Raw genomic sequence first — 15,000 nt, forward strand, 5'->3', positions numbered from 1 at the left:
GCAAGTAATGACGCGCTGCAAGAAACGAGTGCTCCGGGGCAGAAAAAAAAAAAAAATATTACATTCTACAGAACTGGGTCAAAGAAAAGAGAAGATGAAAAGTGAAAAAAAGAAAATGTAAATGTTATGTATCGATGATGAAAAGAATACAAGAAGCTTAGAGACAGAGAGAAATTAAGACTAACCGAAGCCCCAGAGTCGCCAGAATCCATGGTTGTCTCTGAGCGTCACGGCGCCAGAGTGCCGCGGCGCCAAGCCCCGCGCCGCGTACGTCAGGGTAGGGTTGTGCTGCGAAAACACCACCGGGAAGAATACCTCACGCCCCGGGGTTGGGGAGGCGAGGCAACGCACTAGGAAGTCCCGCGTGACCGACACATCCACGTCACACAAGAACACAACCTCCACATCGCCCGTCATCACCTCTACGCCCACGTTAACACCCCGCGAGCGTGAGAATTCCCCAGTGAGAACGGTGAATTGTGTTTGCAAACCCTCTGTGCCACTGGCGGCCTGCAGTACTGCCGCTGCCTCTTGTGTGTGCTGGTCGTCAAAGTAAACTATACTGAGGACAACTCGTAGGCCGCTGTCCTGCACCACCTCTCGGAAATTCGTTACCAGCCTCTCCAGAACCTCGACTTGTCCGCTGAGCGGCACGATAACGCCCAACACTTGTGGTGCGGCAGCGATGTGTGTGTGGAGCAGCACGCGGCTGTGGTGGAAGGGAAGCAGCAGCACGACCCTTTCAGCCTCGGGTGGAGAGGACTTGCTACACATTACATCCACTTCTAAACCCGCCATCGGCAGCAGGCGGTACCTGTCATGGCCGTCCTTACATTAATTACTCGAAGCAAGTGTCTCAGATAGCGGGAAATAATTGTGTCTTAGAAAGGTCATTCTCATAAAGCAGAAATGACAGACTGTAATTGCACAAACTCAACACTACTTCATGTTGTTAGTTGGCTACATGTTGATTTCTTACCGAAGGTCGCTACAGTCCACAACGGAGTAGTGGTTCTGCCCGCGCGCCCTCAGGTACTGAACAACTTCCTCCTGTGCCTGCAAACATTCATCATGAGGCACAATAATTCACTTACGCCACGCTGACCGCCACACTTCACGCCACCAACATTTTATCCTGTTTGTTTTGCCGTGACGAATATCCCTTCACTACACAATACATATTTCTCTCTCTCTCTCTCTCTCTCTCTCTCTCTCTCTCTCTCTCTCTCTCTCTCTCTCTCTCTCTCTCTCTCTCTCTCTCTCTCTCTCTCTCTCTCTCTCTCTCTCTCTCTCTAATGGAACCTTCCAAAACACCACAATCGGAATTCTAATTTAAAACCAAATGGCTTACGACGCGGGAGGAAGTTTGGTCGGAAAAAAGGAAAGTCTTCATGAAAAACAAATATTAAGCGAAGACAGATGCATTTTAGAACAACACGGACACTCTGCCTAACTTGACGTGCGAAGTTGGCACACTGACGAGGAAAGAAACAAAGGTCAGGAGGAAAAGAAATTGAAGTGCAGCATATTCTTGATAACAAACACGGATATTTTAGGCGACACAACATTTGAAGGGAGTTTTTTGAATAGACGAAAGATCAGGAGGTAAATTTTTGTCGCTCTCACGGAAAAAAAATAGTCAGAAGTAGGAGAGAAGAGAAACTGAAGTGCAGGATATTCTTAATTACAAACACAGCCAAGTTTTCAAAGCAACATGCAGTTTAATAAGAGTTCTATAAAAAAAAACAATCTTCTGTAAAGAGTCAGAAGAACAGAAGAGATAATGAAATGCAACAAGTTCTTGATTACAAACACTGACATTTCTAAAGCAACACACAGACTACTTCTCTATTACTACACAACTCTCTCCATACATAACATGACTATATGACAGGAGAGTTGACATCCCTACTTGTCGAAAACATAGTCATCATTGCGTTAAGATTTATGAAGTCATTCCCTTTCGTACTCTGGGAAGGTTTTTAAGATGCAGAGGAAGACCAGAGGTGATACATAGGTTCTCTTTAACTCAGTAACGTTGGGTACGTCCCCCGCCGCCTCTGTGTAAAGTGAACCCAGGATTACCTCATGAAAATTTTAACGAATACTGATTCCTCCAGCGAGAGTCGTTCATTAGCAGCATCATTATTACATTATCATTATCATCAAAAGTGGTGGGCGTGTATACTTTCCATCACATCAAATCGAACTATTTCTCTCTACAATCAATACGAAAGTTGATCTGACAGTTTCCCACACTTCCCGAGAACGCTAACAATACTTTCCACGTCAACTGAAACTGTTCCTCTCTGAATCAATACGGAAGTTGAACTGAGGAGTTTGAATTTCCACATTGCCCGAGCACATACTTTACACTACGTCAAACTCAAACCGTTCGTCTTAATAATCAATACTAAAGCTGACCCGAGAGAGTTTTCCACACTTTCCAGGAACAGTAATGATAAGAGCCATAGTAATCTTCATTCCCTCAAGATCAAGAAGCCTTCGCCCGGAGGAGCATAAGAGCACAAGAAGAGAGAGAAGCATAACAACATAGGGGCAAGAAAATAAGGGAAGTTGCAAGAAGTCGTCAGGTCTACACGTGGAAGCCCCGATAGGACACATAGGGCCTCTCTAATGATTCACCACTAACAACTTGATTACTGAATCCATTCCATTTACCTACCACTCTATTTGAGAACCAATTCCTTCCCATCTCTCTTAAATTCTTCATTCAGTAAGTATACTCGCCTGAGTAAACATTCTTCTCTCCAAAGTGTTGGGTTTCCTGGCCACAGTGCCTCCGGTGGTGCCGCGGTTCTCGTATACGTGAGTGCCATCATAGGAAGAAAAATATAGGTGGTTCTTCCTGTCACGAAACAAAAAAGAAAATTAGAAATATGAAGAATTAGATGAACAAGTAGTTACATTAATGATATTACAATGACAATGAAAAAATACAAGAGATTTTTTCACATTACAAAAAATGGAGGATGGAGAATATAAGCAATTCAATGAAAATGTGAATATGAATGGTTTAAATGGAACACACGAACAAACACAATAAAACAATGAAGTGTTATGGCCCGCCCGTAACATACTCCACTACCATCACCTCTTCCGCTTGCTACCTCGTTCGCCACCTCTCCACCTCCCCTTCCACGTCACCGTCTCATGAACCTTCTACGTCACCGTCTCATGAACCCTCCACGTCACCGTCTCATGAAACCCCGCTACTGTCCCGAAGTTGGATTCACGCGGCCCCATTCGACTCAAGCGGAAGTGTTAAGCATCTTCCATCTCCTGAATCTCATGCGCTTTATATCTCTGCCCGGAATCATGCCAAGTCTGTTCTTCAACTTGCCAAACACTCTTTCATAAATAGGAAATGTCAAAATCTTTCAAACTCAAACTCTCCTCGTGACTTCTGGCATCTAGCCAAAAACATCTCAAATAACTTCACTTCTTCATCTTTCCCTCCTTTATTTCATCCTGATGGCACCACTGCCATCTCTTCTGTCTCTAAAGCTGAACTCTTTTCTGAAACCTTTGCTCACAACTCCACCTTGGACGATTCTGGGCTTGTCCTCCTCTCCTCCTCCCTCTGACTATTTCATGTCTACAATCAAAATTCTTCGTAATGATGTTTTCCATGCCCTTGCTGGCCTAAACCCTCGGAAGGCTTATGGACCTGATGGGGTCCCTCCTATTGTTCTCAAAAACTGTGCTTCTGTGCTTGCACCTTGCCTGGCCAAACTCTTCCAACTTTGTCTATCGACTTCTACCTTTCCTTCCTGCTGGAAGTTCGCCTACATTCAGCCTGTTCCTAAAAGGGTGACCGTTCTAACCCCTCAAACTACCGTCCTATAGCTTTAATCTCTTGCTTGTCTAAAGTTTTGAATCTATCCTGAATAGGAAGATTCTCAAACATCTGTCACTTCACAATCTTCTGTCTGATCGCCAGTATGGCTTCCGTCAAGGTCGCTCTACTGGTGATCTTCTGGCTTTCCTTACTGAGTCTTGGTCATCCTCTTTTAGAGATTTCGGTGAAACTTTTGCTGTTGCGTTAGACATATCAAAAGCTTTTGATAGAGTCTGGCATAAAGCTTTGATTTCAAAACTGCCCTCTTACGGCTTCTATCCTTCTCTCTGCAACTTTATCTCAAGTTTCCTTTCCGACCGCTCTATTGCTGCTGTGGTAGACGGCTACTGTTCTTCTCCTAAACCTATTAATAGTGGTGTTCCTCAGGGTTCTGTCCTGTCACCCACTCTCTTTCTATTATTCATTAATGACCTTCTTAACCAAACTTCTTGCCCTATCCACTCCTACGCTGATGATACCACCCTACATCTTTCCACGTTCTTTCAGAGACGTCCAACCCTTCAGGAAATTAACAGATCACGCGGGGACGCCACGGAACGCCTGACTTCCGATCTTTCTAAAATTTCCGATTGGGGCAGAGAAAATCTAGTAGTTTTCAATGCCTCAAAAACTCAATTCCTCCATCTATCAACTCGACACAACCTTCCAGACAACTATCCCCTCTTCTTCAATGACACTCAACTGTCTTCTTCCACAATGAATATCCTCGGTCTGTCCTTTGCTCATAATCTTAACTGGAAACTTCACATCTCATCTCTTGCTAAAACAGCTTCTATGAAGTTAGGTGTTCTGAGGCGTCTCCGCCAGTTTTTCTCGCCCCTCCAACTGCTTACTCTGTATAAGGGCCTTATCCGTCCCTGTATGGAGTACTCTTCGCATGTTTGGGGGGGTTCCAGTCACACAGCTTTGCTTGATAGGGTGGAATCGAAAGCTCTTCGTCTCATCAACTCCCTCCTCTGACTAACTGTCTTCAGTCTCTTTCTCACCGCCGAAATGTTGCATCCCTTTCTATATTTTATCGCTATTTTCATGGTAACTGTTCTACTGATCTTGCTAACTGCATGCCTCCCCTCCTCCTGCGGCCACGCTGCACAAGGCTTTCTTCTTCCTCTCATCCCTATTCTGTCCAACTCTCTAATGCAAGAGTTAACCAGTACGCTCAATCATTCATCCCTTTCACTGGTAAACTCTGGAACTCCCTCTCTGCATCTGTATTTCCAAATTCCTACAACTTGTCTTCTTTTAAGAGGGAGGTATCGAGGCATTTGCTCCCCTAATTCTGGCTGACGGTTTTGGCACTTTTTCTACTCTTTGGAGAGCCAGCGCTCAAGTGGGCTTTTTTCTACCTTTCTTTTTTTTGCCCTTGGGTGGCCCTTTTCCCTACGTAAAAAAAAAAAAAAAAAAAGCTCCCTGATTTCTGGATGTCAGTCGAGGTCAAGGCCTCAACCAGTGAACACAACGCCTCTTGGACTACCGTGGGATCCACATCACCCAGCATTTCACCACTGCGACACCTCATAAGTATCACTTCCCCTCGTCCCGTTTTTTCCACATTGCCTCCATATAGGATTAGTATTATTGTTGGGTATTAAGTTGGGTTCTTTATTGTTGTATTTATTTATGTGTTATATGTATATGTGTATGTCATTTTGATGTGTTTCATGTTATATCTCTATGTGTATGTCAGTTTCATTTTTATTGGGTTATTAAATAGCTTCTTAAGTGTCCCCTTTGCATATCCTCACCAGTGTAACCTGCAGTGTTTCTTTTTTTATTGTTATTGTTCACCGGCTCCCTGATGCCATTCTTACCCATTTAACCGGTGAACGTAACAGAAGCAAGTGTAAGGAAAATGATAAAACAAGGGAAATAAATTATTATTCCTGTAGAAAAAGTAAAAATAGAAAAAAATATTAGGAATTGAATAAATAAGTTGATATGATTGGCTTAGATAAACTAGGTGGATATACAAGCAAAGGATGCGTTGAATAAACACAGTATAACAACACAAACAATCATGTACAACTATTTCTTTTCATGCAACTAAAAGAATATAAAGATGTAAATATGAAAACCATTAGAGAACGAAAAAAAAAAAAAAAAACTTTTCCCTGAACCCCTCCCCCAAAAAAAAAAGGAGAATGGACGGGTAAACAGCACAAAACAAATCAAATAAGTAAATATAAACACAGTGCCATTAAAGAAGAAGAAGAAAAAGAAACAACAACTAGGGATCTTCGCGTAACAAAGACGAGACGGATAAAAAAATTAGGCATGTATATAAATATACAAATTAAACAACAAGGCTGGGGAATAACTGATAGAAAGGCAAGTAGAATAAAAGTAATGTATGAGCAAGAGAGAGAGAGAGAGAGAGAGAGAGAGAGAGAGAGAGAGAGAGAGAGAGAGAGAGAGAGAGAGAGAGAGAGAGAGAGAGAGAGCGGAGTGAGAGAGGGGGAGTCGGAGGTTTTTGAGAAATATCCCGCTACACACACTCACAGTCAACATTCCCACAGCCTCGGCGTTACGTGATACTTTCTAGGAAGCTACATGAATATTTAAGTTCAGGCTTGAGTTGATCTCGAAATAAATGTCGAGGAGTACAAAAAAACACCTTCCCTGGAAGCATAAGTATAAGAGAAAGGTTTCAAGACACTTCACCTGCAATTTTGAACACTCCTTTTGACCCTTTAGAGTTTAGACTTTAGAGACTACTACCCGTGTTATCCTTTTTTTTTTTTTTTTTTTTTTTCTTTTTTTAAGCTTAGCTTTAAGTTAGTGCCCAGAGAGAGAGAGAGATTTTTTTTTGAAGCTTAGCTTTAAGTTAGTGCCCAGAGAGAGAGAGAGAGAGAGAGAGAGAGAGAGAGAGAGAGAGAGAGAGAGAGAGAGAGAGAGAGAGAGAGAGAGAGAGAGAGAGAGAGAGAGAGAGAGAGAGAGAGAAGAAGAGACATGGGATAGCTTATAGTCCTTGTTACAAGTCAAGCACCATGGCGTACACCCTCCGCCTATCAATCCTAAAGCCTCTTGGAAAAGACACCTAATTCTCAAATGTTTTTAGATTTGGATTTTAGATTAATATTGAATAAAAAGAAGAAGAAGAAGAAGAAGAAGAAAAGAAATTCTAAATGTTGAAGTAGAAGAAGAAGAAAGAAGAGAAGAAGAAAAAGAAGAAAAAAGGAGAAGAGAAAGAGAAAGAGGAAGAAGAAAAGAAAATCTGAATACTGAATAAAATGAAGAAGAAAAACCTGAGCACAGTGAAGGCTAAGTTTCTCCACGGTACTTGACTTATGACTAAGACTAAAATCAACACAAAACTAAGGAGTCCATACAAGTGAGGAGGGATATGGCTGGCTGGGTTGCCTGACTCCGCTTTGTCTGGAACACGGGCAGCGACAGGAGGTGTTTGCGACGAAGTTCCTCCACCAGCACCTCGTTTGTTCCTGCTGAAGACCCTGAAGGAGAAGAAAGTTGCCTTGATCACACGCACCCCTGCAACTCGTGTCCACCCCAAAAGAGAGTATTTTGAAGTTTTGAAGTGAAACATCCGTCGCCTCTTCTTCAGTCTTTTGAAGTTACAAAGGAATGTTGGAGATGATGAAGCGAACACGGGCTGAGGAATAAGTAGAGGGTGAAGGGAACAAGGGGTGAGGAATGATTAGGTGAAGGAAACACGGGCTGAGGGAGAGGAGGAGATAGTGAAGGGAACACAAGCCAAGAAAGAGGAGGAGGTGAAGGGAACGCGGGCTGAGGGAGAGGAGGAGATAATGAAGGGAACACAAGCCAAGGAAGAGGAGGAGGTGAAGGGAACGCGGGCTGAGGGAGAAGAGGAGGAGGAGGTGAAGGGAACACAGGCTGAGGGAGAGGAGGAGGAGGAGGAGGAGGTGAAGGGAACACAGGCTGAGGGAGAGGAGGAGGTGGTGGAGGGAACACAGGCTGAGGGAGAGGAGGAGGAGGAGGTGAAGGGAACACAGGCTGAGGGAGAGGAGGAGGAGGTGAAGGGAACACAGGCTGAGGGAGAGGAGGAGATGGTGAAGGGAACAGGCTGAGGAAGAGGAGGAGGTGGTGGAGGGAACACAGGCTAAGGGAGAGGAAGAGGAGGAGGTGAAGGGAACACAGGCTGAGGGAGAGGAGGAAGAGGTGGAGGGAACACAGGCTGAGGGAGAGGAGGAGGAGGAGGTGAAGGGAACACAGGCTGAGGGAGAGGAGGAGGTGGTGGAGGGAACACGGGCTGAGGGAGAGGAGGAGGAGGAGGTGAAGGGAACACAGGCTGAGGGAGAGGAGGAGGAAGAGGTGAAGGGAACACAAGCTGAGGGAGAGGAGGAGGTGGTGGAGGGAACACAGGCTGAGGGAGAGGAGGAGGAAGAGGTGAAGGGAACACAAGCTGAGGGAGAGGAGGAGGTGGTGGAGGGAACACAGGCTGAGGGAGAGGAGGAGGAAGAGGTGAAGGGAACACAAGCTGAGGGAGAGGAGGAGGTGGTGGAGGGAACACAGGCTGAGGGAGAGGAGGAGGAGGAGGTGAAGGGAACACAGGCTGAGGGAGAGGAGGAGGAGGTGGAGGGAACACGGGCTGAGGGAGAGGAGGAGGAGGAGGTGAAGGGAACACAGGCTGAGGGAGAGGAGGAGGAGGTGAAGGGAACACAGGCTGAGGGAGAGGAGGTGGTGGTGGAGGGAGCACGGGGTGGAGGAGAGGAGGAGGAGGAGGAGGAGGTGGTGGAGGGAGTACATTATGTTGCTGTGTAGTTTGTCAGTAGTTTCTTCAGAGGAGCACACAGAACAATGTTAACTATTATTCCTTCATTAAGAGTGCACATATATTGTAAGAGAAGAAGGCGTCTGTTTATTCATTAATTCAGTTTTTTAAAATTTATTATAACCCTAATGGCAGAATGTGTAAGTAAAGCCTTTGTTTCGTAGTCATAATCTTTTTAAGTGAACGATAAGACGGGTTATTTTCACTAAAAACGAACACATACAAATAGAAAAAAATGGATGACCCTTTTTTTCTCTTTTTATTCCAGTGACGAAATCTTTGAAGTTCAGCGTCTGCGGCTCAGTCTTTAAAAGTTACTGGAAAAAGGTTAATTACTACCTTTTTTCACTACAAACACGCGATTATGTAAGAAAGATAAGACTTTTTTCATATATTTTTCACAATATTCAGTTATGTTCAGTATTAATCCAGAAAAGTCAGCAGAACCTTATTCCATTATAAACACACTTATACGTAAGAAACAGTATACTTTTTACCCTACTAGCAGAAAATAAACATTCCTTCGGCTCAGTCTTTAGTGTTAATCCAAAAAGTTTAACCATCTTTATTTTCATGAGAGGGGATGTGCCGAGCCTGCCGCCCTAAGCAGACTGTGGTGGCCATGAATAAATAAACCAGACAGTTTTAGGTAATTATGGTGCTGTAAAGGGTGGACGGGAGCGCAGTATTGATCGTGAGAGAGAGAGAGAGAGAGAGAGAGAGAGAGAGAGAGAGAGAGAGAGAGAGAGAGTATACTGATGTCTTACCTACCCTGACTCTTAACACTATCATATCTCATGGTGAATTTAATACGCGCGCTAACTACCGTAACGACCCACTTATCGGAGCTCCCTGTTGAACGAGGCTATTTTTCCCCTCAGTGAAGGTTATTCCGTGGCTCTTTAAGGTGCGAGGGGAGGAGCTGGAAGGGAAAGAGAGAGAGAGAGAGAGAGAGAGAGAGAGAGAGAGAGAGAGAGAGAGAGAGAGAGAGAGAGAGAGAGAAGCACTGGAAGGGAAGGAAAGGGAAGGAGAACACGTTGATACAAAGCGCACGGTATTACTATGAGACGTAATAGTGGGGTAAGTAATGACACACCGCCAGAAGGAAATGAGTGTATTTTGTCGTATACTGAATACATACTCTAGGGCTCCTGTGCCGTCCTGATGCGTTACTGTTAAAGGGAATAGCAGTCTGTGTGATAATGTAACCCCGTTGGGGAACTGTTATGTCTTACCATTTACCTAAAGGAAGAGGTACACGGGGTTAAGAATGTGAATTATGCGTGTGTGAGTGTAGTATTGCCAGCCTGGTTTATAGATAGATAGATAGATAAATAGACAGGTAGATGTACGCAAGAATAAGTATATAACAAGTGCACTGCTGCGAGTCTTCTTTGTAAGGATGAAAAAGCAGGAAAATGTCTGTGAATGGGTTATTGCCAGCCTGGTTTGTAGATAGATAGGTGGATCGGTAGACAGGTAGATGTGCAAGAGAAAGTTTATTGGTGGGAGTCTTCTGAAAGGAGGTAGAAGAATTGGTAGGAGAAGGTCTGTTAATGAGTCATTGCCAGCCTGGTATATAGATAGATAAATAGTTGATAAGTATACAGGTAGATGTAAAAAAAAAAAAAAAACATAAGAAATGTACTGGTGGGAATCTTCTATTATATAACGAGAAATTTCTTTTTTTTTGTGTAAGACGGGAAAGCTGGCCAGGGAGAACATAAAATGAAAAAATAAAGCCCACTAAGTTGCCAATGCCATCGCAGTTATCGAAATAAAAGAGATAAATGGCTTGAAACTTCCTTCTTAAATGAAGTCAAGTTGTAGGAAGTTAGAAGTACACATGCAGGTAATACTAAGGAGTTCCATAGTTTACCAGAGAAAGGGATAAATCAATGAGAGAACTGGTTAACTCTTGCATTAGAGTTGGACAGAGTAGGGGTGAGAGGAAGAAGAAAGCCTTGTGAAGCGAGGCTGCAGGAGGAAGGGAAGCATGCAGTAAGGAAGACCAGAAGAACATCTGGTATGAAAATAGCGATAAGAGATACAAGAGATGGAACATTCCGGTAGTCAGAAACAGGCTGAAGACAGTCAGCCAGAGGAGAGGAGTTGATAAGACAAAAATCTTTTGATTCCACCTTATCTAATAAAACTGTGTGAGTGGAACCCTCCGTACATGCGAAGAGTATTCCGTGCATGAGCGGATAAAGCCCTTGTACAGAGTTAGAAGGTGGGGGTTCTAAGAACAACTGGCGCAGACTCCTCAGAACGCTTAACTTCATAGAGGCTCCTTTAGCAAGAGATGAGATGTGAAGTTTTCAGTTTCAGAGAAGGTCTGTTAATGAGTTTTTACAAGTATACTTTTTTCCTTGTTTTTCCTAAATGAAAACTTTGTCGCTACTATTACTGCAGCAGCAGCAACACCAGCAGCAGCAGCAGTAGTAGTAGTAGTAGTAGTAGTAGTAAGTAGTAGTAGTAGTAGTAGTGGTAATTATAAAAAAATAATAGTAATAGCAATGTTGTTGTTGTTTGTGGAGGTGATGGTGGTGGTGGTGGTGTTGTTCTTGCAGCATATTATAACCAGCTCGCTCCAGACAAGCAATCAATACGTTACTCGAGCCTCTACATTACTCGCCGCGGTTATGGACACTAAAACTCTGCGTATTCAGACTGCTTGGAGCATTGGGCCCTTTACGAGTCAAGTTTTGTCGCTGGTGAGACAAGATTGCGGTTCTTGCCCTGGGAACGAAACACTGAAGCAGTACAAGCTGGAGCGAAGCGAAGCGAATGGCTTTAATGTTGAGAGAGAGAGAGAGAGAGAGAGAGAGAGAGAGAGAGAGAACGCGAAAACACAAAACTCTTTTCCCCTTTTCCTCGTTCAGAAACTCAATATATTTCCTGTGTTTTGAGATTCACATGGAAGAGAAAGGGTGTAAGAATAGAGGAAAATACGTACGTACCTGTGAATTGATACGGGAGTTCGTCTATCTTACACCAGTGCAGTGGAATGGAATGGTAAATAAAAAAAAAAAAAAAAATGCCCAATCTGAAAGAAAACAAAGGAATCCGAACCCGATATTGGACCCAAACTCAATTCTGCTCGAGACAAACAAAACGAATTACCGGCGCACGTTCAAAACACCTGTGGAGTTTCATTTCACAGGAACGAAACTATCTCCAAACTGTCTCGAAATTATCCCCCTTCCTCGCCTCTTATTAGGGAGTGTGGTATACCTATGAGCAGGGGGACTGTGAGGAGCGCCGCGCTCATCACGCCTGCCAAGGCCACGAGGAACATTCGCAGCCCCCAGCGAAGGTAGAGGCGCCATTCTCTCAATGTTTCCATCACACTTCCACTTTATCACTTTCTTGAAATGCGTCGCCACTCTGCTCGTAAAGTCTCGCTAGTATAGCTTAACGTTTCATGGATTTCCTCAGTTTTCCTCACTGATTTGCCTATTCTGCTTCAGCTTCTCACTTCAAGGTGCAACCGCTTGCAGTTGGTTAGTTTCTGCTTAGGACTTCCCTCCGGTATTAGCTCTGTTTATATTTTCTTATTTGTTTATTTATTTATCTTTTTTTGTCTCGTTTCTGGATGCAAGATGTTCGGGTGTCAGATTATACACCATTTCCACCTTCAGTTCTTTGTGTAAGTGTGCTGCTTATTTTCATGACAGTGTTTTAAAAGTATTCATTTGTATTTTCTTTTGTCATGTTTTCTTGGTGTAAGATGTTCGAACGTCTGGTTACACACTATTTCAACTTTCATTCCTTAATGTAAGTTTGCCGCTTATCATCATGACAATTTTGAAGTATTCTCCGAAGCACTTAAGTATTCTCACATCAAAATGATTACTGCTTCTTCTATCACTGTTCACGCAAGGAATATTTCCGAAGCTACTTTCTCGGAACTCATCACATATTCAATTACTTCAGTGCTCAGAGTTCATATCCTGCAAGGAGCAATTGCCAAGGAGTACTGAACAGTGTGGGCTGCAGCTGGGAGGAAGAGGCACGCGTCATCAACACGCACCTGTGGCTCTGACACAGGTGTTGAGGTGCACGTTGAGACCATGTTTACAAGACACGAGTGATGGCAAAAAAAAAAAAAAAAAAAAAAAAAAAGAATGCAAATCTTTTGATGTATAGTGGATCTTTTATTTTTTTTAATGGGGTTCAGTGAGCGTGTTTTTAAAGAGGTGGTTTTACAGTGACCTTTTTTTCTTTTATACAGTAGGACATTTTACCAATAGGCCTTTTTCCAGTGAGACTTTTTTCAGTGATTTCTTTTTTTTTTCAGTGGGCCTTTTTCCATTGGGCTTTTTCTCTCAGTATGACTTTTTCAGGGGCTTTTTTTTTGCATTGAGCCTTTTTCAGTGAATCTTTTTTACTGTACCTGTTTTGTTGGATCTTTTTTTTTTTACCTGCGAGTTTCTTCTTCTTTGGCCTTTTTTCATTTTCTTTTTCAGCTGGCCTTTATTCAGTGAGTCTTTTCAGTAACCCTTTTTTCTTTTTATAATCGTGCTTTTTCTCAGTGACTTTTTTTTTTATTGTTACTTTTCGTGGCCTTAGTCAATGCTCCCTTTACGTAAAAAACGTTACATCTCTGATTATATAGAATCGCAAAATAAACGAGTGTCAAACCATCACCGGATTCTCGAATCTGCGACCGAGGTCTTGTTTATAGTGCTTCGAATGGGCTTTGTTTCCACCGCTCAGCCATGTACACTTTTATTATGGTGCCTGGAGGAGCTACGGGTGAAGGAGGCTCCCCATCACTGCCCACTAATCAATGACCCTTGAAGTAATAAAAAGCAGCGTCACGTGTTCCTCTCCAACACTGCAACGCGTGGTCATTTTTCCTTTCAAATGCGACGAAATTCGAAAAGTGGAACCTCGTGCCAAAAAGATTTCTCACAAATGTTCGTTCTTCCTACAAAGGTTTCAGAATGTTGAAGTTCATGCCCCACATGTATCCCTCTTACACAAGGTCGTCATGCTACACTTACCTTACCTGAGGCTTAAAATAACCGAAATTTTAAAATGATGAACAGTATGAATTGACTTCGTGTTTCCTGATCGTAACTGAGAACGTAAGAAAATGCTCAAGATTTTTTATCAGTTAGAGACGAACAATAAATTCATAATCAATGCCAATATATATATATATATATATATATATATATATATATATATATATATATATATATATATATATATATATATATATATATATATATATATTTATATATATATATATATATATATATATATATATATATATATATATATATATATATATATATATATATATATATATATATATATATATATATATATATATATATATATATATATATATATATATATATATATATATATATATATATATATATATATATATATATATATATATATATATATATATATATATATATATATATATATATATATATATATATATATATATATATATATATATATATATATATATATATATATATATATATATATATATATATATATATATATATATATATATATATATATATATATATATATATATATATATATATATATATATATATATATATATATATACATATACAGTATATATATATGATGATGATGATGATAAACTAGAAGGTAACGCATTGGATTCAAAACAGCAGGAATCGCTAATCGTCTTAGAAATATACATTTATGAAAGAAAACCCCTTAAAACCTTCAACTGATGAGAAATTTATGTGACAGCGAAGTGACGCGTTAATTTGTAATCTTTGGAAAAAAAAATTACCATTTAGGTGAAAGTAACTTATCTTGTATTCCACAGAGAAGCGAGGGTACATACATACGTGGCTGAGGTGTTGCCTCCATGACGAGTGGTGGCGACAGGCTCAATAGAGGTGCTGTTACAAGTTAGCTACAGTGAGTGAGTGAGGTAGAGTTCCCATTGCGTACAGGAGATAAAAACTTCGCCGCTTGAAAGAGATGTGAACTGTGTTATGTAAAATAGAGAGAGAGAGAGAGAGAGAGAGAGAGAGAGAGAGAGAGAGAGAGAGAGAGAGACGAGAGACGAGACGATACGAAATACTCAGTTACACACACACACACACACACACACACACACACACACACACACACACACACACACACACACACACACACACACACACACACACACACACACACACACTCGAGAGGCCCGGGTTCGAGTCCCGGTAAGCGGAGAGGCAAATGGGCAAGCCTCTTAATGTGTGGCCCCTGTTCACCTAACAGTAAATAGGTACGGGATGTAAGTCGAGGGGTTATGGCCTCGCTTTCCCGGTGTGTGTTGTGTGTTGATGTGGTCTCAATCCTACCC

General features: G+C 42.0%; 1 protein-coding gene across 1 annotated transcript in view; it reads right to left on the reverse strand.

Moving 5' to 3' along the window:
• Positions 1–12,539, reverse strand: part of LOC123508538 (chondroitin sulfate N-acetylgalactosaminyltransferase 1-like) — a 17,693-nt gene extending 5,154 nt beyond the window's left edge. Inside the window, exons 1-5 of the mRNA XM_045262274.1 lie at positions 11,871–12,539; positions 7,213–7,335; positions 2,752–2,869; positions 980–1,056; positions 186–814 (exon numbers count right to left, since the gene is read on the reverse strand). Coding sequence (XP_045118209.1) covers positions 186–814; positions 980–1,056; positions 2,752–2,869; positions 7,213–7,335; positions 11,871–11,965 — 1,042 coding nt within the window. The 5' untranslated portion in view covers positions 11,966–12,539. The remainder of the gene's footprint in view (positions 1–185; positions 815–979; positions 1,057–2,751; positions 2,870–7,212; positions 7,336–11,870) is intronic.
• Positions 12,540–15,000: the final 2,461 nt, after the last annotated feature.

This window comes from Portunus trituberculatus, chromosome 25 (assembly GCF_017591435.1).
Source record: "Portunus trituberculatus isolate SZX2019 chromosome 25, ASM1759143v1, whole genome shotgun sequence".
Taxonomy (NCBI): domain Eukaryota; kingdom Metazoa; phylum Arthropoda; class Malacostraca; order Decapoda; family Portunidae; genus Portunus; species Portunus trituberculatus.